Source organism: Peromyscus maniculatus, chromosome 23 (genome assembly GCF_049852395.1).
Source record: "Peromyscus maniculatus bairdii isolate BWxNUB_F1_BW_parent chromosome 23, HU_Pman_BW_mat_3.1, whole genome shotgun sequence".
Classification (NCBI taxonomy): Eukaryota; Metazoa; Chordata; class Mammalia; order Rodentia; family Cricetidae; genus Peromyscus; species Peromyscus maniculatus.
Window position 1 is genome coordinate 55,621,312 of NC_134874.1, and position 21,889 is coordinate 55,643,200.

The 21,889-nt window shown below is 49.4% G+C and overlaps 1 protein-coding gene across 2 annotated transcripts in view; it reads right to left on the bottom strand.

Annotated features, from left to right (window-relative positions):
• Nucleotides 1-21,889, bottom strand: part of Mtus2 (microtubule associated scaffold protein 2) — a 380,312-nt gene that overhangs the window by 77,057 nt on the left and 281,366 nt on the right. For both annotated transcript variants that reach the window (XM_042268368.2, XM_042268367.2), the window contains exons 7-8: nucleotides 18,430-18,528; nucleotides 12,223-12,434 (exon numbers count right to left, since the gene is read on the bottom strand). In XM_042268368.2, the coding sequence (XP_042124302.2) occupies nucleotides 12,223-12,434; nucleotides 18,430-18,528 (311 nt within the window). The remainder of the gene's footprint in view (nucleotides 1-12,222; nucleotides 12,435-18,429; nucleotides 18,529-21,889) is intronic.

A 21,889-nucleotide genomic window follows, 5' to 3' on the forward strand; every position in this document is an offset into this window, starting at 1 on the left:
CATTCGGCCAAGCCAGTGACAGTGCTCGGTGCAGGGTTAGCATAGGGCAGTGTGTGGTGAGCACCCACCCGAATGCCGGGGTGGGCGCCGCAAGCATGCGTGAGTCAGTGCTGACCGGAAAGACTGGCGGATGAACAATGCCAGCACCTGCCTGTTTTCTTGGGCGGGTTCTTCACTCCACCGAGCTTTGGCAGGTGCTGTAAGCATTGCAGCCTGTGTCCCCACGATGTCAAATCCTTCCCCTCCACTGAGTTACGGATTGGCTCTCCGCATCCTTCTCTTGTCACAAGCATAAACGTCACTCTCGTCGGGCCCAGGCTCCTCTGTTTGCCCCATTTCCTCCTGCTCTTTGCTCTCGGCCCCTTGGCACTGGCTCCCCCTGAATCTGGACAAAACCCCGGATGTCTGTCCTTTTAGGGCCTCAGCTGCACTTTACTGGCTGCAGAAAGGATCCTCTCCGGCCACCAAGGATACTCTGGATTACTTCACTCTCTCTTTTCTTCATGAATTCTCTCAAAATCAACGTCAATTTTTTTTTTGGGGTGGGGCGCAGACACGGAGAGTCAGTTCTTCCCCAGTGTGGGAAGCTCTCTGGTAACACGTTAAACTCCACTTGTTTCTCCCTCGCTGGTGAAAGATGAGGACCCATGAACTAACCTCCCCGCACGCATTCCTTCTGGGAGAATAAGTCACCTGTTCGAAATAGAAGTTAGTGGGGAGATCCACATATGACACCTCGCTGGACATGTCAGAGCAACGCCAGAGGAATGAAATGACTGTGGGTGCGGGAGTCCCCTTCCTCCTGGGAAGTCTGCACTTTGAGACTGCTCTCCACAAAGACGAAGGGAGTGTGACACATGCCACGTCAGATAACAAGATAAACTCAAGACAGCGCTAGTGTGTTCATACTCCCGAAATCATCCTCTGGTGCCATCCGAGTCACAAGTGTCCAATGTCAGGGTAATGTTGGTCATTCCAATGCCAACATGCCGGAAGCCAGAGACTGTCCCTCCAAAGAGGTGCCATGAGAAAGGCTGACATACTGTTGCTACTCTTTCTTATGTGGCTGGGTGCTGGAGAGATGGCTTAGAGGGGAAGAGCACTGGTTACTCTTGCAGGTTCGATTCCCAGCACCCACATGGCCCCTCACAATGGTCTATAGCTTCAGTTCCAGGGAACCTGATGCCCTCTCCTGGTCACCTCAAGTACTACATGCACACGGTACACATAAACACACGCAGGGAACAAGCAGAGGAGAGCAGGATGCCTTCCAGTCTTGGGGCTGCCATTTTCCAACTGTGCACCCAGTTAGGCTAGCCTCTCCGAGTGCTGCCTCTCTCTCTGGCCATCAGAAGACCCTATCATGCACTCAGCTGCCATCGCAGCTAAGGCCTCACGTACTAGAACCCTGTCGGCCAGCATGCTGCATCCAGTTCTGCAAGCCCAACGCAACAGACACTTCATCAAATGCAGAGGTGTGGGCTGTCAAAAATATTTCTCACATAGTAACAAAATGTCCTACAAGCATCGGGGTCAACTACTGCTTTTAGAACAGTTAGTGCCATGGTTCTCAACCTTCCTGATGCTGTGACCCTTTGATACAGCTCCTCATGATGTGGTGACGCCCAGCCGTAACATTATTTTCACTGCTACTTCATAACTGTGATTTTTCTACTGTTATGGATTGTAATGTAAATATCTGGTACACAGGATACCTGATATGTGACCCCTGGGAAAAGGGTCAGGTTGAGGAACACCAGATTAGATCAAGATTCCACTCATTTGAACCCCACACTGCACCATACTCAGAAGTAAGCCACAGCAAATGCCCCAGTCACCTAGGTGGGCTGAAGTAGACGCCGTCTCCTGCCCCTTTTCAAGGTTTTCTCCATCAGAAGGCAAATCTTCGGGCTTCCTGCTATCACGGGCTGCCTCTCCTTTATTTTCCAAGCGATTCATCTTCTCCTGCATGTTCTTCACCACAGACTCGGGCTTCCTCACCACTCTGGTGTCAGTGAGACTGGAAGCATCCCATGGACTTGCCATGGAGTGACTGTGTCTGGCTGCAGAGGGCGAGCGGCGGTTCCTGGGAATCCTCTGCTAACGCTTTTACTCCTCCAAACACTAGCCTATCTACTGAGTACTGCCATGGTCATCCACGTCGGCACCAAGATGGCAAACCTCATTTCCCAAAACCACCTGCTGAACCTTCTCATCTGCTCCCGGCATCCTGAGTCCCCAGATACTTTGTTCTTCAGTTTGAAGAAATTTCAACAGTTTTTCCCTCTAATTTGCTTTTGTTTTAAGGACTTGAATCTTCACTAATTCCCACTTTCAAATCCACACTCATGTTCTCCAGCAGCGAGTGTTTGTGCATGTGTGTGTGTGCATGTGGTGTGTGTGTGTGTGTGTGTGTGTGTGTGTGTGTGTGTGTGTACATATGAGTACAATGCCCATGGTGGCCAGAAGAGGGCACCAGATTCCCTTGAACTGGATGAGCTGTGAGCTAGGAACTGAGCTCAGGTTCTGGGTAAGAGTAGTCTGCGCTCCTAACCACTGAGCCATCTTCCCAGCCCCAAGCATCTCTCTTGCTTAGCACAGAAAATGCAATCTCTTCAGCTCCTCCCATCTCCTGTCATTCTGATTTCCACTCTGTGAGCCAAAACTCTATCACCAGTCAGACTGTGGTGTGTATGCGGGAGTCTGTACCCTGCAAATCCTCCAGTCAGACTGTGGTGTGTATGCGGGAGTCTGTCACCCTGCGGGAGTCCGTCACCCTGCAAATCCACGAACACTTTCTGATTGTCTCCAGGAAGTTCACTCTTCTCACCACACCACAGTCACTTGCCTCCATCACAGGGTCCGATGTTCTGCATGCATACTAGCATACTCATGCCGCTCCCACAAATCCTGCACATCTAGAACCACGCCAGGGTAGGGAAGCTGCACTGATGGTGTCCTGACTCTCTCAAAGGAGACTCTAAATCCCCGGAGTGTTTACAACCTGCCAGCATAGACACATGAAGTCCATGTGCCCAACAAATGGAGTCACCAATGCATAAAGCTTGAACCTACATCTGCCCTCAGCATATGGCAGATGAGATGGAGTCCCTAACAGTTACCCACGCAAAGGTAGAGTCCATGTATTTGATCAATGTTTGGCAAGTGCGATAAAGACTGATCAGCTTTTTCTAAGCGTTTAAAACCCTACCTCTACTTTTGTTGGTTCTTTGAGACAGAGTCTCACAACGTAGTTTAGGCTAGCCTAAAATTTACTATGTAGCCCAGGCTGGCCTGAATGTGAGACAAGGCTCTTGCCCCAAGCTCCCAAGAGCTGGGATAAAAGGCTCGAGCCACCATGCCTGGCCTGCATCTCTTGATAACTCTCCTGGGAATGGCAAGCATCAGCTGTTTGCACTAGCAGAGATGATTTGCATATTTATGAGCCATGCTGACGCTTCAGATACGTTGGTCACCTGATTTGGGACAGTATTTGTATCTATCATGGTAGTTCTGCTGAGTAAATCTGACTGTTCTCATGAAAAGATGTCCAAGGCAATGGTTTTTATGTTTACGTATAATCATCTGGGTCTCTTGTTGAGTAAAAATACTGGGCGAAAATGGTCCCGAGAAAATGCTTATACTGCAATGTGTTTAGTGACATTAGCGATTCCTCCTCCAGATGTGGGTGGGGAGGGGGCTCAGGGGTGAGGAGCATCGCTGGTTCCCAGCACTCACCCACAGTCATCTGTACTTTCAGCTCCAAGGGATCCAGTGCCCTCTCCTGGCCTCTGGAGACACTGTCTCACAGACATCGGTGCAGGTAAAAACATATACACATTAAACAACTAACCGTCTCGGAACGTATACCCTCGGTGGAGCTCAAGGCTGCTCCTTGGTAGCCATTTGGACGACGCTACCGCAGCTGATGGCGAGGCAGCATGGTGGGTGGGATTGCTCTTCAGCTTACATCTCCCTGCTTTCTTCTGGGTTACATAAACTGTTTACAAAAGAAGTCTCCCCCCACACCCCTTTTGGTTTTTTTCGAGGCAGGGTTTCTCTGTGTAGTTTTGGTGCCTGTCCTGGATCTCGCTCTGTAGACCAGGCTGGCCTCGAACTCACAGGGATCCACCTGGCTCTGCCTCCCAAGTGCTGGGATTCAAGGCGTGCGCCACCACTGCCTGGCCCCCATTTTTTATTTATTCCTTAATTTTTTGTTATGCCTCAAGGTTTCAGGTGTTGGTCTAAGAATTATAACATGAAAACTTAATCTTTCCCCATGTCAGGAGAATCTGGCCACTGGGAGTGGGCTGTGGAGAGGGTATAACAATTTCCCCTGTTGTTCTTTTCTTTGACAGATTTTCATATTTTATCTTCCGTGTTTACCAGTTTGATCATGCCATGTCTTGGCATAGATCTCTGTAAGCTATCTGAGGCTTGTAGAACTTTTCTTTTTAAAAATATTTATGTTTATTTATGTGAACATGTCTGTGTGTGTATGCCACAGATGTGCAGGTTGGCTCAGAGGCCAGAGAGGATGGATCCCCTGGGTGCTGGAGTTATGGGTGGTTGTGAGCCTTCTGATTCGGGTGCTGGGAACCAAACTCTAGTCCTCTGGAAGAGCAGCAAGCACTCCTGACCACCTCTGAGACATCTCTCCAACCCCATCTGAAGTTTTCAATCATTCTTTCTTTTCTGTTTGTTTGTTTGGAGACAGGGTCTCACTATGTAGCTGTGACTGTCCTAGAACTCATTACGTAAACCAGGCTGACTTTGAACGCACAGAGATCTGCCTATCTTTGTCTCCCACTTGCTGGGTTGAAAGGCGTGTGTGCCTCCACGTCTGGCCCAATCACTATTTTAAAAAATATTTTTAGAGATCTATTATTTTCCATGAAGCCCAGGTTAGAAGTAGAGATTGGTCCTCAATTACCATTTATCTTGACAAGTATAAATTATGTAATTCAGAGCTGTCAACCATACCCGCCATGAGAGCCTGTCTCCAGAATTTATCCACGTGGTCTTGAGTTTACTGTTCACTGAGCTCCCTTGAGTGAAAGTCCCTCCCCTCTGTTCGGCTGTCACATGGCAGCACCTGCGGCTTCCTGTCCACTTTCTGGCAATGCTGGGTCAGAGGAGGAGCTTGGTGGATGTTGCCTGGGGATGTGCCGGGGACTTTCTTGAAAGGGACCCTGTGTCATTCCCATTCCACTACTCTGAGATCTAGCAGGCATTTGATAAATACATGATGACTGAAATAATGCACAAGACATGATTTGATTAAAAGGTACCCAAGTTATCTATAAAACAGCAGTTGGAAGACCTTCATCATGAAGACTGAATGAAACAATGTTCATAAACATACAAAGGGCAGAGTTGTGCCCATTATACACTGGGACTTATTATTACCTTCCCCCTTATTATAGATCCTTTTGTTTTGTTTTGTTTTGTTTTTTTGAGACAGGGTTTCTCTGTGTAGCTTTGCACCTTTCCCGGAACTCACTTGGTAGCCCAGGCTGGCCTTGAACTCACAGAGATCCACCTGGCTCTGCCTCCCGAGTGCTGGGATTAAAGGTGTGCGCCACCACCGCCCGGCCTATAGATCCTTTTAAAGCAGTTTCCAGTTTGAAGCACAGGGCTCTTGGGTCTACACTAACTGGACATTATGGGCTTGCCCATGTCACTGGACCTCGACAGAGCCAGTCTACAGTACCAGCTTCACACCTTCCTGAATTTTTGGCGAACTGACACTTTCTCACCATAGTACGGGATTTCCTACCGACAACCTTCCTGGCTTTAGGGCCATTGTTTTAGTTAGGTTTCTGTGGCTGTGATAAACACCCACCCAAACTGGTGTGGGGATGGAAAGGGTTTATTCAGCTTACATTTCCACATCACAGTCCATCATCAACGAAAGCCACCGAGGAACACTGCTCACTGGCTTGTTTTCTCTGGCTTGCTCAGCTGCCTTCCTCATACAGCCGGGGCCCCTCTGCCTAGGATGGCACCGCCCACAGTGGGCTGGGCCCTCTTGCATCGATTGGCAACTATGAAAAATGCCCCACAGACATGCCCACAGGCCAGTCTGACGGAGCCAATTCTTCAGCTGAGATTCTCTCCTCCTAAGTTTGTCTAGGCTTGTATCAAGTTGACAAAAATTATGAAATCAGCTTAGTGCGAAATTAGGATAGCCATCTTATATAATCAATGTACAAAGTTCTCAAAGAATTAATAAATATTAATTTATATGTCCATGCTGCCTTTCATTTTGACAGTGTCAGCATAGTGTCTCTTTCTCACCCCTTTAAGTTTTATCTTTATATTTAAATTGAGATTCTAGCAGACAGCAGCATATAGTTGGATTCCTTAAGTAACTTCAGGCTACCTCTGTCTTTTAGTGTGTTTAATTAAGCCACTCACATTCAAAGCGGTTATTCATACAGTTCAACTAACCTCTCCCAACTGTTTCCCATAGCTTGCCTTTATTCCCTTCAGGGACTGGATCATAGGTGAGGGTCGTCTGACCGCGGGGTTGGCGCCACACAGAAATGCATTCATGACGCAACTCCTTTCGTGATTTGATGGTCAGGAATGAAACGCAGGCTGGAGGACGCTGTGCATTTTCAGTTCCCGATGAGCTGCAGTTAATTGATGGAACGAGCTAGTCTGTGTCCCCGTCAGCGAACACGGAGGGGGAGACACTCTCTGGGACAATCCTCCCCCCCACCTCCACCCGGAGATGGAGCTGGTGTGGCTTTTCTGAGCACAGACGTTCACTTCTAGGCGGCGTCCTCTAGGTGGCGCCGTTGCTACCTCGCTCAGCCAGGCTCTGCCACCCGATCGCAAGGAGCCAGGGACACTTAGGGAACTCTTTTACTAAGGAATTCTTGGTTCGCACGCCTCTCAAATATCAATTCCAGGCACTTGCTACTTGTGTGTGTTCTTTTACCGACCGCTCTCTCATTTGGGCTGCCTGCTTCAACTTCTTCATCTCCTGTCTCCCGGGCCTTCCTCACACCCGGCTCCTGCACAGGGAGGAGGGACAGTTCCCAAGACACTGCCCTGCCTTCTCCTAGGTCTTCCCTGAACACTCTGCTGTCAGTCTCCTCCCTTTTTTTTATCATTTAGGTAAGCACTGCCACGTGCTGGGGTTTGCATCTTCGGGGTCCCTGTTTAGCCGCACTCAGGCCAGGTGGACGGTGACACCTACTGTACCATCCAAGGCGGGCTCTCACAGCTCACTGTGTAGCCCAGGCCGCCCTTGAACTCTGGCCGTCCTCCTGCCTTAGCCTCCCAGGTACTAGGACTGCAGACCAATCCTTAGATAAACACCATTTTTGGTATTTAAGGCTAAGATAGCCTTTGACAAGCTCGACTGAATCTCAGACCCCTGGGCTGACAGCCCACTCACTCGAACTGTCCCCGAAGTCACACAGTTAGCCATTCCCCCTTTATTAAAAGTCAAAATTGAAATTAGGTCATTAGTAACCCCATTTCCAGAAAAAAAAAATCAAGTTCTAGGAAAGCCAATGAGTCCATTCCTCATAGAAAAGATGTCTGGGCTGAGACAATAATGACTAACCTCCTCAGTCAGCAATTTGTTTTAAAAACTCCTCTTATTTCATTGTTTTCCTTTGGTGGAGTTTACAACACTTAACTGATCTAAAAAGAAAGTTCCAGGGCTGCTGAGATGGCTCAGTGACTAAGAGCATTGGCCGCTCTTGGAGAGGACCCAGGGTTCGATTCCCTGCATCCACATGGCGGCTCACAAACGTCAGTAACTCCGGTCCCAGGGGATCTGACGCCCTCTTCCGGTTTCTGAGGGCACCAGGCATGCACACGGTGCATGTACATACACCCAGGCAAACACTCATATGCGTAAAATAAAATAAAAATTAAAAAACCAGAAGACATTTCCAGTGATATTTAAGTAGAGACTCTGGAGTTGTGGCAGCCAAGGACACACAAAGGTTGGATGGAGTGACCCTGGGACTGTCCCCTGCCACACTCTGGCTGGTAAACAGCACACACTGCTTAAGTCCTGGATGATTCGAAAGGCACACACTTCACTCTGACCAGCTTCTTCCTGCTCACGCAGACCGGGTTCCTAAAGCATCCAAGGAAACCCATTTTTCTCCTTCTGCAGTGTCCGTCTTTGATAAAAAGACGTCATTTCATCGGAAGGGGGAGCGAAAGAGCAAACCGTAAAAAAAAAAAAAAAAAAAAAGGAGCAAATGCACACAGCATGAGAGATGAACCGAGGGAGGTGGAGGGTTCTGATCTCAGTCAGGCATGGATTTGTCTCTTACTGCACCCGGCCAGGAAGCTTACACTATCGTCATAAAAGTGGGGTGCATCAGGCTTTGGGACCGGGGAGCTTCATAAGCAGGGAGAAGGCTCGGCTCTCTCGACTCACTTTCTAGTTGTTCTATGAACATCCCAGGACAGGGGCCTTTGGGGGGGGGGCGCTTTTGACCTCTTGATTTGGGGGATGTTTTAGTATCTGAAGATTATGCTGTGAAATTGCTCTAGCTGGAGTCCTAAGAGGAAAAGTGGGCACCTCACTGCAGGGGGGTAACTTCCGTGACCCAGCCTTCCTGTATTGCCACACCAGGGAGTGGTCGCACGCGGGTACCCAGGTACCTCTCCGCCAAAGTCTCCTACCGCACTTTCTGCTGACTGTGGGCTGTGAGACAGGCGAACCCAGCTCCTCACACTTTCTCTAAGGCTTTAGTTGTGCCACACAAAGCACAGGGCGAGAGGATACGGTGGCCGCGGGGCGCCATTTGCAGGGCGGAAGCAACAAAGCCCTAGGGTGACAGGTCAAGGACTCAGGGGACGCCAAGGACCAGACTGCTTCCGCTTCCGCTGAAGTGTCCTTACTGACCTACAACGTGCTTGGGAGTGGATTGGGGAGTAGGGGGAAGGGGCGCCTGGAATGGGAAGTCCTTCAGTGGGGGGAATACGGCTTCCCCCTTGCTTTCAAGGCGTTCATTTGACGAAGCCCCAATTTAAAGTCTGACGGCATTCAAAGGGGAGAGCAAGCCCACATTTGCTCTAGGAAGGGGTCTCCCTCCATCTTCTCTCTTCTGCGGCGCCCTGCTTGACTGAAGACTGGAGAAGGGAGCCGGGATATTGGGGCCTTCATGAAGACACTGGGGAAGCTCCGCCATGAGGAGCCGCCACCCTCACAGAGGAATGCTGCACTCTCAGACAGAGCCCCGGGCCCAGAACGGTATTCAGATGTTAGCAAGGATTCGCCAAGGGCTTAGAGAGAGGGAGAGGATTCTGCTTTCTCTGCCCTCACCCCAGATCTGGCCCTCTCCCCATCCTTTCACACCCCCTCCCCCACTCCCAATGACCACCAGCCCTCCTCAGAGCTCTGCTTTTCTCTTGGTCTGTTGTAAGGGCAACAGGCCACAGGCGGCCTCGGGGCACTTCCCATGACATTCTGCATAGCGACCCAGCTTTTTAATTATGATTCACAGTTTGTGATTATGCCTTCCCCCTTCTCACGTAGAACAGAAGCAGCGTGGCGGCTGGGAGGGGGTGGAGGAGGCATTCCTACACGAAGACACCAAGCTGTCGGCTCCATCATGTTCTAGTTACATTGTCATCAGAGAAGACCTGCGGATCTCCCCCAGTGTCCCCCGACAAAGGCGACAGCTATACCAGCCGGAAGAATTCAGTGAGGCTTAGAAGGATGCCTCCAGAACCCCAGGCATGGCAGTCAGCCAGTCAAGCGGGGCTAGGCCGTCGTCTGGGAACCCCGCCTACTTTCAGGTTGTCAAGGCTTCCACAGGCCCTTTCACAGGGCAGAGGCAGCTGACCAAGAAAGAGCCCCTGCTATTGCAGGAGAGACAGACGAAGAACATATGCCTCTAAGTATTGACAACACACACACACACACACACACACACACACACACACACACACACACACAACCAGGGCAGTAGACTGCTAATACATTTTAAGGACAGTGACGGGAATTCGGGTTTGTGTCCTTCCCACTCTTTGCATGGAGAGCTTGTCTCCATCATAGAAGAGCAAGTGTGATGAGATGCCGGTGTGCTTGGGACTAGAGGGTGAAGCATTGTTACAGTTTCCACTAAGCTTAGAAAACACACGCTGCAGTTTGGCCCCTGTGTTCAAGGCTTTGTTACAGAGTGATACTGAGGGAAGCTGGTGGATCCTTTATGATGGAAAAGGTCTAGAGGTGTTGAGGTCACGCCTCAGAGTGGGAATACGGAGCTTCAAATCCCTTCTCCTTCCTTCTCCTGCTCCCTGGATTGTGACAGTGAGTAGTTTTTCTCCAGCATGAATCTCAGGATTGCCTCAGGAATTCGGCAATAGTAACAGAGATCTAAGACTTACAGAGACATTTCACATCGACACTATGCCTTTTCTGCCTAATCTATGATAACTAAAAAGCAAAAGTCACAGTCTACCATCACATTCAGAGTGAATTATGAAAACAAAATCCAACATTAAAATACTGAATAAAATAACAAGTCATATTAAAATGAAATGGAAATAAACATTCCCCCCCACACACATAAGTACTCAATGTGAGACATTACTTGTACAGGACCACTGTCTGGGCTGTTTCATGGAGTGACCACCAGGGGGTGCTACAGGGTAGCGTTTGGAGGAACAAGGCCCCAAGAGAAAGATTCCAGCATGTCAGTGGGACCCAGGAAAGTGAGCCCAGGAGGGTCACGCTCATTACCACATCCCTGCAGGTTTGCGACCACGTTTTTCGGCAGGTCTGCTTGGCCGGCTGAGGAACATGACCTGCTCAGGGGCAGAGCTGTTAAGAGCAGGCAGGTGTGAGGCTATGTTGGCACCTAAGTGTGGCATCTGAGAATCCCTGGGTGACACTGTCAGAGCCGACAGCTTCAGGACAGGACAGGGAGTTCATCTGAGCTGCGAAAAATTTTCAATACGTCCTTAAGACATACTCAGCACTTCCAGGAAAATAGTTTACTCTAGCAACTGAACTGGCTAGACCAGCCAAACTGCTGCTTATGTATAAAGAGTCAGCATCCCTTATCCGAAACGCTTGGGAACGGAAATGCTTCCTATTTTTTCTTCAGAATTCGGAATGATTTTACAGTGTACATAATGAGTTATCGTAGGGATGGGATCCAAGTCTGAACATGGAGTTCATTTAAGTTTCCTATGCACTCTTGAAGCACAGGACAGAGGTAATCTTATACAATATTTTGCAGGTGCAACCCACCTTAGGAGCTCCAGTGTGGAATGTCACACTTGTGTCCTGTCAGGCCTCAAAAGGTTTCAGGTGTTGAAACATTTCAGGTTTCAAACCAGGGATGCAAGCCTTGTATATTGACATCTAAGGTCCAGACTTCCTGTTCCCTCCACACATCTCATACACGTCTAATCCCTTCCCGAGAGCAGAACTCTTAAGGGAGGTTTTGTAGAGTTCCTTGCACCAGAAGCCCAGCAGGTGCTACAGCCACACTCTCAGGTTCTCAGCTTCTAGAACTGTGAGGCAAAATGAACTTTTTTTTTTCTAAATAAACTACCCATTCTTGGATGTTTTATTATAGCAACAGCAACAACAAAAACAGGCATTATATTCAAATCTCTAAAATAAATGCTCATTTTCACCCTCAAGCACACCTTGGCACCCAGATGACGCCAGACATCTGCTGACAAGAAACCGACGTCCTGCATTTCTAGAGAAACAGTGTTCAGTGAAGATCCTTCTCCAACCATGCTGTTGGGCCCGCCCAATGCATTTCCCACCAGTGGCCAAGGACAATGACACCGAGGTCCTGTCTCCTGTGTCCTCAGTCAAAACACCAGAATGAACCCATTTCCTTTTGAAAACACAGAGAAGCGCACACTGCCTTCTCCAAACATTTCCTCTTTGTATGTATCCTTTTCTTTCTTTCTTTCTTTCTTTCTTTCTTTCTTTCTTTCTTTCTTTCTTTCTTTCTTTCTTTCTTTCTTTTTTTGCCCGCTTTTCTCCTTTGTAATCAAGGTTGTTTACTTTTCCTTTTGGACTAGCTTCTTTGACTAGTTTTGGGCTCCTGGAATATTCTAGAATGCCGCAGGAGATTCCATATGACCAGCAAGACTCGACCTTATCCCCAAACCCTAATTATCGCACACACTTCCAACGACCACCGCTATCAGCTCCAGCGCCCAAGTAGCTGAGAAGACCCCGGCGTTCTCAGCCACGACCGGCCTCACCTTCCCAAAGAAGTGCTGGGTGGACACGGCCAGCACGTCGAAGCCACGGATGGCCCTCTTCAGCTCCCCTCGAGTCAGGACCAGCTGCCTGGCCTGCCACTCACACCTGTCCCTCAGGCGCTGGGCCAGCTGCCGCTCCGCCTCCCGGGCCTGCAGGTCAGGCTTGGGCGCGAACCCATTCCGAGGAGCAGTGGTCCTCTGCTTTGGGTACCCTATGAAGAAAGAAAGCAGTCACTTGGAGCGGTCTGTTCCACTGCAGCCTCTCACAGGAGCTCCCTAGACCCACGGAGCAGGGAAGGGATGACCCCCAGTTTGCCATTTCAAGTATTAAGCAGACAAAACTGGCTGGGACTCACATCATTTACTCGGTTTACTGGTTTTAAGTACAACGTTTATGCTTAGAAGACTAACAAACGCACCACCAAATTTCTTTTCGGCTTCTGCCATTTCTTTAGGCCTGCTTAAGGAGAAGGAAGCCTGAGGTTCTTCTTTCTTTCTTGTTTCTTAAAGGGGATTTTTTTTAAATGATAAACTTTATTATAAAAGCCTTGCAAATAAATAAAAGCATCAAACAGCAAGACCAATCAGACCCACAGCTTGTGCCGTAATGAACTTACAGTTAGAACTGGCAATGGAAACAGAAGCTGTGGGACTTCACATTAAATTTTACACCGTCTGTATTGAATCTGCTTCACGTACTTACTGCCCTTAGACAAATGTCTCCTGGGAAATCAATCCAGCATCCACACGGGTAGAAGTCAGGCTTCTGAGGAGGTAACGGCTCCTTCCTTAGTACCAGAGAGTGACATTACAAGCCCCTTCCTGCCCTTTACATGGCCTCTCTTGTGACCTTGTTCTTCAGTGTCAAGGTGACAACCTCTATTTGGGGGCTGGGGGAGCTTAGTTCCTATTGTACCGATGTCTTGGGGGGTCCCCCAGTGTGACTTCATGGCATGGCCACAGCTACAGTATTGGTCCAAGGCCCCCATCAACTCCTCGCTGCTGCTTCATTACAGTGATCTTTCCAGAGATGTGAGGTGGTTCATCACTGCAGGAAGCCATTGTCTGTCTCCTATCGTAGTGGCCATCCCACCCACAAAGCTCCTGTGAGGCAATGTGAGGTGGCGTGGCTCCCAGAATGAACCAGACATTTGCCAGGGGCCGAGGGAAGGGTTAGGGAGGTACAGGAGAAGGGCATTTTAGGCTGAAGTCTGAAGAAGGTAAGGCTCCAGGAAAGAGTTCATTGGAGAGAAGGCCATCATGGCCAACGACCCATGGGCCACCATCCCTCCACTGAGGCACAGAGACACGCTGTCCCCACAGGCAGCCAGAGAGCCTGCAGGTGGCCATGACCTGACCTGACAACTCAGACACGATCTTCCTGTATTCAGGCAGATGACCCTGGGTCACCTCGAGTTATTCGGGGGCTCTTTCCTTCTCTTCTGACTTTTGCTTCCTCTCCAAGGCCCCAGGGTCAAGACACAAATCCCAAACCCGGTGTCTGACACACGGAGACACAGAGGAAGGTGGGCTGAGAGAGCAGCCTCATCCAGTGGCTGACTGAGCAGCAGACATGATCATGTGAATGGAATCGACTCCTTAACAAGTCATCAGGCACTGAGGTGGGACCTCACAGGTGACACAGCTCATTTCCGGGACGCAGGTGGAATTGCTCCTCCATATAAAATAGGGACTCAAGTGGGACAGGAACCTGGAGGCAGGAGCTGATGCAGAGGCCGAGGAGGGGTGCTGCTCACTGGCTTGCTCCTCATGGCTTGCTCAGCCTGCTTTCTGATAGAACCCAGGACCAGCAGCCCAGGGATGGCACCACCCACAGTGGGCGGGGCCCTCCCCCATCAATCACTAATGAAGAAAATGTCTTACAGCTGGATCTTATGGAAGCCGCCTCTCAAGTGAGGTCCCCTCTTTTGCAGTGACTCTAGCTTATGGCAAGCTGACATAAAACCAGCCAGCATTGCTATCATTAGGTTAAAAAAATTAATACTACTGTTGAAAGTTACTTCTAAACTGATATTATTATTACACTGCTTTTATTCATGTACTCAGTGCTCTGGTATTCAACTGAGTGCATGCAGTCAGCTCACATTTCTCCTCTGGGGGGGTCGCCCAGCAACGGACATCCTTGGCCAAGTCAGAGGCTCCCCTGAGAACGTTAGCGTTTGGAATCAACACAATAAGCTTAGCAACTTTGTGACACTAAGTGACGCAGTCCTTATTTAGGACTCCTTGTTGGCTGGACCCTGATTCTCAGTCACTGTCAAGGCCCGGCTGAAGCCCTGTCCAGAGCTTTCCCGTTAGGAGGGAAGCGCTGAGAAATGAGGCCAGCTAGGGAGTTCACTGTCGCTTCAGTTGAAAAGGGTTTGAGACGGTGAATCTCAATGGTCACCGTGGCTCCACACATTTACTGTTTTATCAATATCATGCAAGGGTCCTTACCTCTACATTAGCAATGTTCAAAGGACTATATGAGCGCTGCCTTGCCATGACCTACAGATAGCTAATTTTATATGCTTCTTGCTAGGATTGTTATGCTTCATGCTAGGATTTTTAAGGTCCCAGATGCTTAATTCTTGTTATTAAATGTTTTCTCTGCGTCTGGTATCCTGTAAGGTCCAGTGGGTGAGCAAGGAATCAGGCTCATCTGTGGTCTTTTGCCAATCACTGTCCAAGAGGGACCAATCCAGAGGAGTATCCCAGGTCCTCAGGCTCCTCTCTACCCAGGGTGCTTCCCATTTCCTCATATGTGGGGCTAATCTGTGTCTCCAGCACACCTCCCAGGATTAGGAGCTTGCCCTTAATCTAGACTACATTCCCATTGTCCAAATCCTGACCCAGCCACACTTTCTTTCGGGCTCTCCCGCCAGCTGCATAAATCAGGTTAGGGCAGCAGTAACGTATGCAGACCACAACGACATGTGGCAGCTTAGCCCCGTGGGGGAAGCCAGGAACTGGACATCAGCACAAAGGTGAATGAATGCCAACGGTCGTTTGCGTGCGGAGGCCGAGCTTCCCACAGTTTGCGTGCGAAGGCTAAGCACTGGGGAGGAGCCGGTGTTGGAAAATGGAAAGCAAATATTAAAAATTCATTTGCAGCATCTGGTCACTACCCCGAGGAATGGTGTGGACAGAACGGAGTGATTTAATTGAATCTGGAAAGCTTATCGGACGTAGCAACAGAGCTGTGCTGGGCCCCCCCGCACACTGATAACACGACCACGGAAGGCCGTGACCTTCACACTTGTAAACAAGGTGGAAGCAAGGACTGGACAGGGCTTTGATAGCTCCTCAGCTGGAGGGAAAGTGCTCTGTGAAGTTGGTCACTGTCCTAGCAGAGGTGTGTCCCGAGGGCGTATGAGTAGGGTTCTTTGTGGGCTTGAAGACAGCTTTATCTTTACAAATGTAAACACAGGTCAGGTTTTGTGAGACAGAACACTGTTTTCCTACTTAGCATTGGTGCTTGTTCTCTGGGAGTGGCCTAGCGTGCCGGCTGGCTTCTGTCATCTCCACACAAACTAGAATAAGGAGGGACAAGGGAAACTCGTTTGAGGAACTGCCTCCATCCGACTGGCCTGCGGTCATCAGGTCTGTGGGATATTTGACTGACATTTTGCCCGAATTTAATTAATCACCCCTGACCTCTGAGGAGGAAGGAGGGGCTGGGGTCGAGTGAACAATCAATTCTACCTATACCCCGAAGTTTCTAGGCATCCCTAAACCGCGGGGGTCTAGAGAGTTTCTTGCCTGGTTGAACACGTCTATAGAGCCCTCTCTAAAGCCGTGAGGACATGCTCTGTCACTAGAGAACTTTCTGGCTCCCATCCTAAGGACACTTCACCCGGATGCTCATCTGTGTCCTGTGTCTGATGCTTTGTAGCTCACTGGTAAGTGGAAGTAGGGGCTTCGCTGAAAGCCATGAGTAGGCACAGTGGGCTCTGGAAAGGAGGAGGAACTAAAAACCCTCACACACTACCGCTGGGAATGCAAATGGCAAATTACATTAGGAAACAATCTGGCACAATTTAAAGAAGTTAAGTGTAGTTGGATTTTTCTTTGGGCCTCCAGCTCATAAAAAACGACATGGAAACTTATTATTGAGTATAAGTCTTAGCTTAGGCTTGTTCTTAACTAGTTCTTATAAGTTAAATTAACCCACATTCTTTAATCTATGTTCTTTTACATGGTTCAGTCATCTTTAGTCATACTGCCCATTTTGCTTCCTCTCTGTCTGTCTGGTGACCCCACCTTCTTCTTCCCAGAGTTCTTTCTCTGTTCGGAAGTCCCGCCTATCTCTCCAGCCTAGCTGCATTGTGTGAAGATGTGTCCCACAGCAGTTAAGCACATCATTACTACGTGACCCAGTCTCTTAGGGTTTTATTGCTGTGAAGAGACACCACGGCCGCAGAAACTCTTAGAACGGAAAACACTTAATTGGGGCTGTCTTACGGTTTCAGAGGCTTAGTCCGCCAGCATCATGGTGGGATATGGCGGCGCGCAGGCGGACATGGTGCTGGAGAAGGAGCTGAGAGTTCTACGTCTTGACCCACAGGACGCAGAAGTGAAGACTGTTACACTGGGTGTGGCTTGAGCCCGCCCCCTCGGTGACACACTTCCTCCAACAAGGCCACGCCTCCTCACGGCACCACTCCCTATGGACTTGTGTATATGAACATGAGTAGTCTGTTGCTACTGCTGGTTGGGTAGGCTTAGGAGGTGTGGCCTTGTTGGGGGAAGTCATCACCGGAGGCTTTGAGGGTTTGAGGGTTTAAAGCCTCCCACCCTTCCCGGGACTGCTCTCCAAGCTTCCCGATTACAGCAGGGTCTTGTGAGCTCCTGGCTTTCTGCTCAGGCCACCGTGCTGGCGGCTGGCTGCCCCACCACGACAGGCTCTGGAACCTCAGCCCTAATGAACTCCTTCTTCTATAAGTCGGCCTGGCTACTACCGAGTCCTTGCACAGCTTCCCGGGACCTTCCATGTGGACCTGACTGGGGTGGCGAGGAAATGAAGAACAGACAGACAGATGGACAAAGAGTTGGGATTGGGTGGTCCTGGTTCTTGGCTGGAGAAACCGAAGTGCCCCAGAAGCTCACTGTGTTGAATGTATAGAGAGGCGGGGTTATTACATCAGCTGGACAAGGAGGCGGGTCTACCTGATCTCCGTGGGGACAGTTCCAGCAGGGGAACAGTCTTCAGGCTGTGAACATCTCGGGGGAGAAAGCTACAGTGACTTTTTTTTTTTTTTTTTTTTTTTTTGGCACACTGTCTGCCTCTGAGACTAAGACACCAAGACTGTGCCCATGTCAACAGCACGATTAACTGGAGCTTCACACACTCAGGACTTCCTCTGCTCCCTATGTGTCATGCTGTTTTGTCACCGCAGCAGGAAAGTAGCTAATACACTGGGGTATGCACTGAGGAGGAGGAAGGGGTTGTTAAAGAAGACAGTCAAATAGCAACACATTACATGATTCCACATACATGAAACGTTAGAAAACACAGACAGCTGTGACAGAGTAGAGCGGAGGCCATGGGGAATGGGGTGTGGTGGACCGTGCACACGGGCCTGACAAGATCACCAGGACGTTTGGGGAGAAGATGGATATGTGTGTTATCCTCATTGAAAGCTGGTAACCTCATGGGTAAGGGCACACATCAAGCCTGACCAAGACGTACACTCTACATATAGGTGATTTAACGTGTATTAATTATTAATTGTTTGGCATTTCATTGATATAAGTATTTCCATATTTCAACTTTTAAAACATTTTGTACATGGACTGGAAATAGTCCAAAACTAGATTTTATTACATACAGCCTGTTTTTCTCCCGTTTATGAAATGCTACTTGAGCTTAGTTAGACCTTCAAAGTATGATTTTTTCCCAACTGAATTGTTTTTTACATGTTCTCATAAGAGCACATATTCCTGTGCAGAGAAATTCCCCCACATACACATGGCATAACATCTTGTTTTTATAGGTAAAACTCATGCCCAAACAGGTTCTTCTGGTATCGCATGAGGAAAACCCAGCCTGTGTGTCAGGCTGGCACACTCACATTAATGGCCATCTGAATGAACTCAGAGCCAAACTCACAAGGTGAGTGTGCAAGTGCCCGGTGAGTGTGCAAGTGCCCGGTGAGTGTGCAAGTGCCCGGTGAGTGTGCAAGTGCCCGGTGAGTGTGTAAGTACCTGGTGAGTGAAGCTTGGTGGAAGAAGACGCTGCTCTCTTGGGAGACGAGACGGCAGGTTTGTTAGCGTCCGGGTCTTTCTGCGATTCTTTCTTCGTTCCTACATACAGTTTGTGAAGAGGAACAGAAAGAGGAAGGGAGTGGTTATGAGAGGCACCGTAACACGAGCTGCTGCGGAAAAGGCAATGCAATAAAACGCAAACAGGACAACAAGGAATCGCTGGGTCATTTGTTACAGTCAACGCCCCCCGCCCCTCTGCCTGGGAGAATGATGTGCGTGCTTCTTTATAACAAAGGGGATTTAGTTCTAAGTGTGACCTGAAACGGGGCCATTGTCCCTGGTTTGATGAAAACAGCCCTCGCTCTGGTGGGCCCAGGACCCAGTGACCTCACACAATATCTAGGAATTAAAATTTCATTGCACTTAGGCACAAACTCGGTCTACTGCAGACAGGGAGGGATGGGACAGACATACCTGCTGAGCCACGGGGGGCCTCAGCCGGCTCGAATTCATTTCCAGAGGTGACCTAGCCATCACTAGTCCCCTCGATTGCAGCTGAGCCTTCCTGGAGCTATTCCAGCTGGCTCAGCAGGAGGGGTAGCCTGGGCACGGGCGTGCTCTAGGGGCATGTGCAGGCGCCCCCAGAAGATGACTGAGGGTTCAGAGTGCCTTTCCCCTGACAGCTGAAGTCTGCTCGTCCTCAGTGTTGCTAGGTAGACTGCACTGTCCACCCATTCGTGCTCCCGGGGGACAGTGTGTGCACGAGTCACATTCTCCTGGCCCACGCCTCGCTGGCGCTGACAGGCCAGGCATGTAATTAGTGACAGACACCAGAGGTCCTTGCACAGTGTGGCTTTGTTTAACAGCGCCCTCAGGGCGAGCATGTGAATGGACAGACACTGTGCCCACGTCTCTCCCCGGTTTGTACTCTTCATTTATGTGGCAGAGCAGCCCCTCCCCTGATGTTTACACTATACTTTGCTGATTCTCCCTCGTCAAACACTTTAATACCGTCTTCCACTGCCTGTAGTTTTAGGTTTTAACATGGCCGAATACATCTACTCCCCCACTCCTCCCCAGCTCTGAAGTCTTGAGAGCATTATGAACGGTTTGTATGTGTGCTCGCACACACACTGAAGGTCTACTGAGGCTGCAGGGGCTGACGTGGAGACCTTGAGAGCCCATCCACCGGAGTCCCCGCTCCTGACATCACAGGTAACAAACCCAGGGCTGGCCTCACCCTTCCGTCCCTGCCCTCTGCTTTTACTTTAGGTCAACCGATAGGGAAAGAGACCAAGACTCCTGGAAAATGAACAGGGAAGTGCTAGCTGCCTCCAGAGTTACCTAACATGTTTCCTGCTTTACAGGCAGTACTAAGTTAGTTAGTACTCATGAGTACTTAGTTAGCCTGAACAGCGGTTTCCATTCCAGTCCCATGGAGCAGTCTACCGCGCCAACGGGAAATTTAAGCACTGATAGCTTTGACTCTGAAATTCCACTTCTGCAAATCTCCCTGTGGAACACTTCTCTGGGCATGCCAAATACGTACTCAAAGACAGTACATAATTTACAGCCATAAATACGTGAATACAGACAAAACTCACATTGAAGAATCCCTAAATAAATATCGAGTCAAGCCATGGAGTGCCACGCCGCCATTAAAAAGCATGACTTGGCTCCCTATTGTACCGAGATGGAAAGACATCCGCAATAAGTGAAGATGTTAGTTGTTGAATAGGATTACGGTGTTGTCTACTTATCATGCAAAGGAGCACGTGCATTAGGGTAACCAGACTTCCAGGAGTGCTGAGTTCTAAGCAGTAGGATGGAATGGCTTGACTAGTGGTGTGTGATGAGTGTGCATTGTTCCCATGTCAAGGCAACAGTAAAACGAGAGATCAACCTCAAGGTGCTCAGTAGTCTGTGTGGTGTGTGGAAGGAATGTCAGGAGGGCCTGGTGGCCTGGTTCCAGACCATGCTAGGCCGAGGCTCGACCTCTCCAGCGTCTGCCTGGCCAGCCTAACTGTCCTGGAGGTCGGCTCTTTTCTCCTCCCCTAAGCCTCTGTCTCCTGTGGCCTCTGTAACAAAGGACTTCCCCCAGGCCTCTCTCAGCAGAGTGACTTGGGGCTCACATTCTCTCTGTGTTGGGGTTTGAGTGTGAAGTGGCCACTGGAGGCTCCCGGGTCTGAACACTAGATCTTCAGCTTGGTGACGCTGTTTTGGAGGATGCTGTCACCTTTAGGAGACAGAGCCAGGCTGGAGGAGGCTGGCTGCTAAGGATAGACCTGACCTGTTCCAGCCTGGCCCTTGTGCTGGCCCAAGCTTTGGCCTCTTCCTATGTGAGGTTCACGTGTTTTGTGTTTCTGTGGCTTCTTGTTTCCTGACTAGCTTCTTTGGTGGCTCCTTGTTTTGTGGCCAGCTTCTTTACGTTGGCAGGACACTAATTTTTTTTCTGCTTTAATTTGCACTGCTCAAAAATTTCTTCCAACCAAACATTCTCTTTAATTCAAAGTTTTAATGTGATATTCACCTCACCCTCAGATGCAAAGGGATTTCTCTTTTGGATTCCTGGGCTGCTAACGACAGCCCGATGCTGTGATACATCTCAGCCTTTTTGTGGGTGATCTGTTTTACTCTCTTGCAAAGCTCTCAGTGCCTCTTATTCTCACTCTGCTGTGTCTGGTGGCCTCTTTTAAATCGATTATGCAGGTGTCTAGCCGACCCCTTTAACCCACATCCTATGATTCTGAGGCATTTTTCTTGATACAATGGTTTGATAATGTTGGTTCCGTTCCCTCTGATTTCTCATTTTATGAATGCCCTACTATTTGGGCTCTAACCTGTAGGTGACGTCTTACTTTGGACAGCTTCCATGTGCTCACTCACACCCAACACGGCCCAGTTGAACCAAGTGTCGCTTAAACCTTCTCCCTGTCCCCTCCCCAGCTCAGTGAGTGTCCCCTGTGCCTACACCAGAGACGCCGATCCTGCCTTTCTCTCCCTCTTTCTCATTTCTTCACACTCAGTAGAACACCATCTCTGAGATACACCTGTTTCCTCTCTCTCTCCAGCTAGTCCACCCCATCCCATTCACTGTGATTTCCAAACTCAGACTACAGCAGCCTCCCTCCTGGTCTCTGGCTGAATCCTGCCTCGGACCCCAGCATGGGGGGGGCGTTCCAGATGCTTCCACCAATCTCTGGTCCTCTCTCACATTTCTTGACAGTCAGAGGCATTGCTTACCCACCCACAGGTCCCATTAGACATGCATTCTATCTGAAACACTCATTCACTAAGTATTCATAAATAAAACGAGTTGGTTGACTCTGCTAAATAAGCATGTTTCTTTTCTCTGTGGAAGATAAAATCAACCTCGAGATGGGGTGACAATGTGGAGACCTCCTTGCGCTGGTTAGGGTTTGTCAACCTGATACGCACTAGAGTCATTAGGAACTGGGAG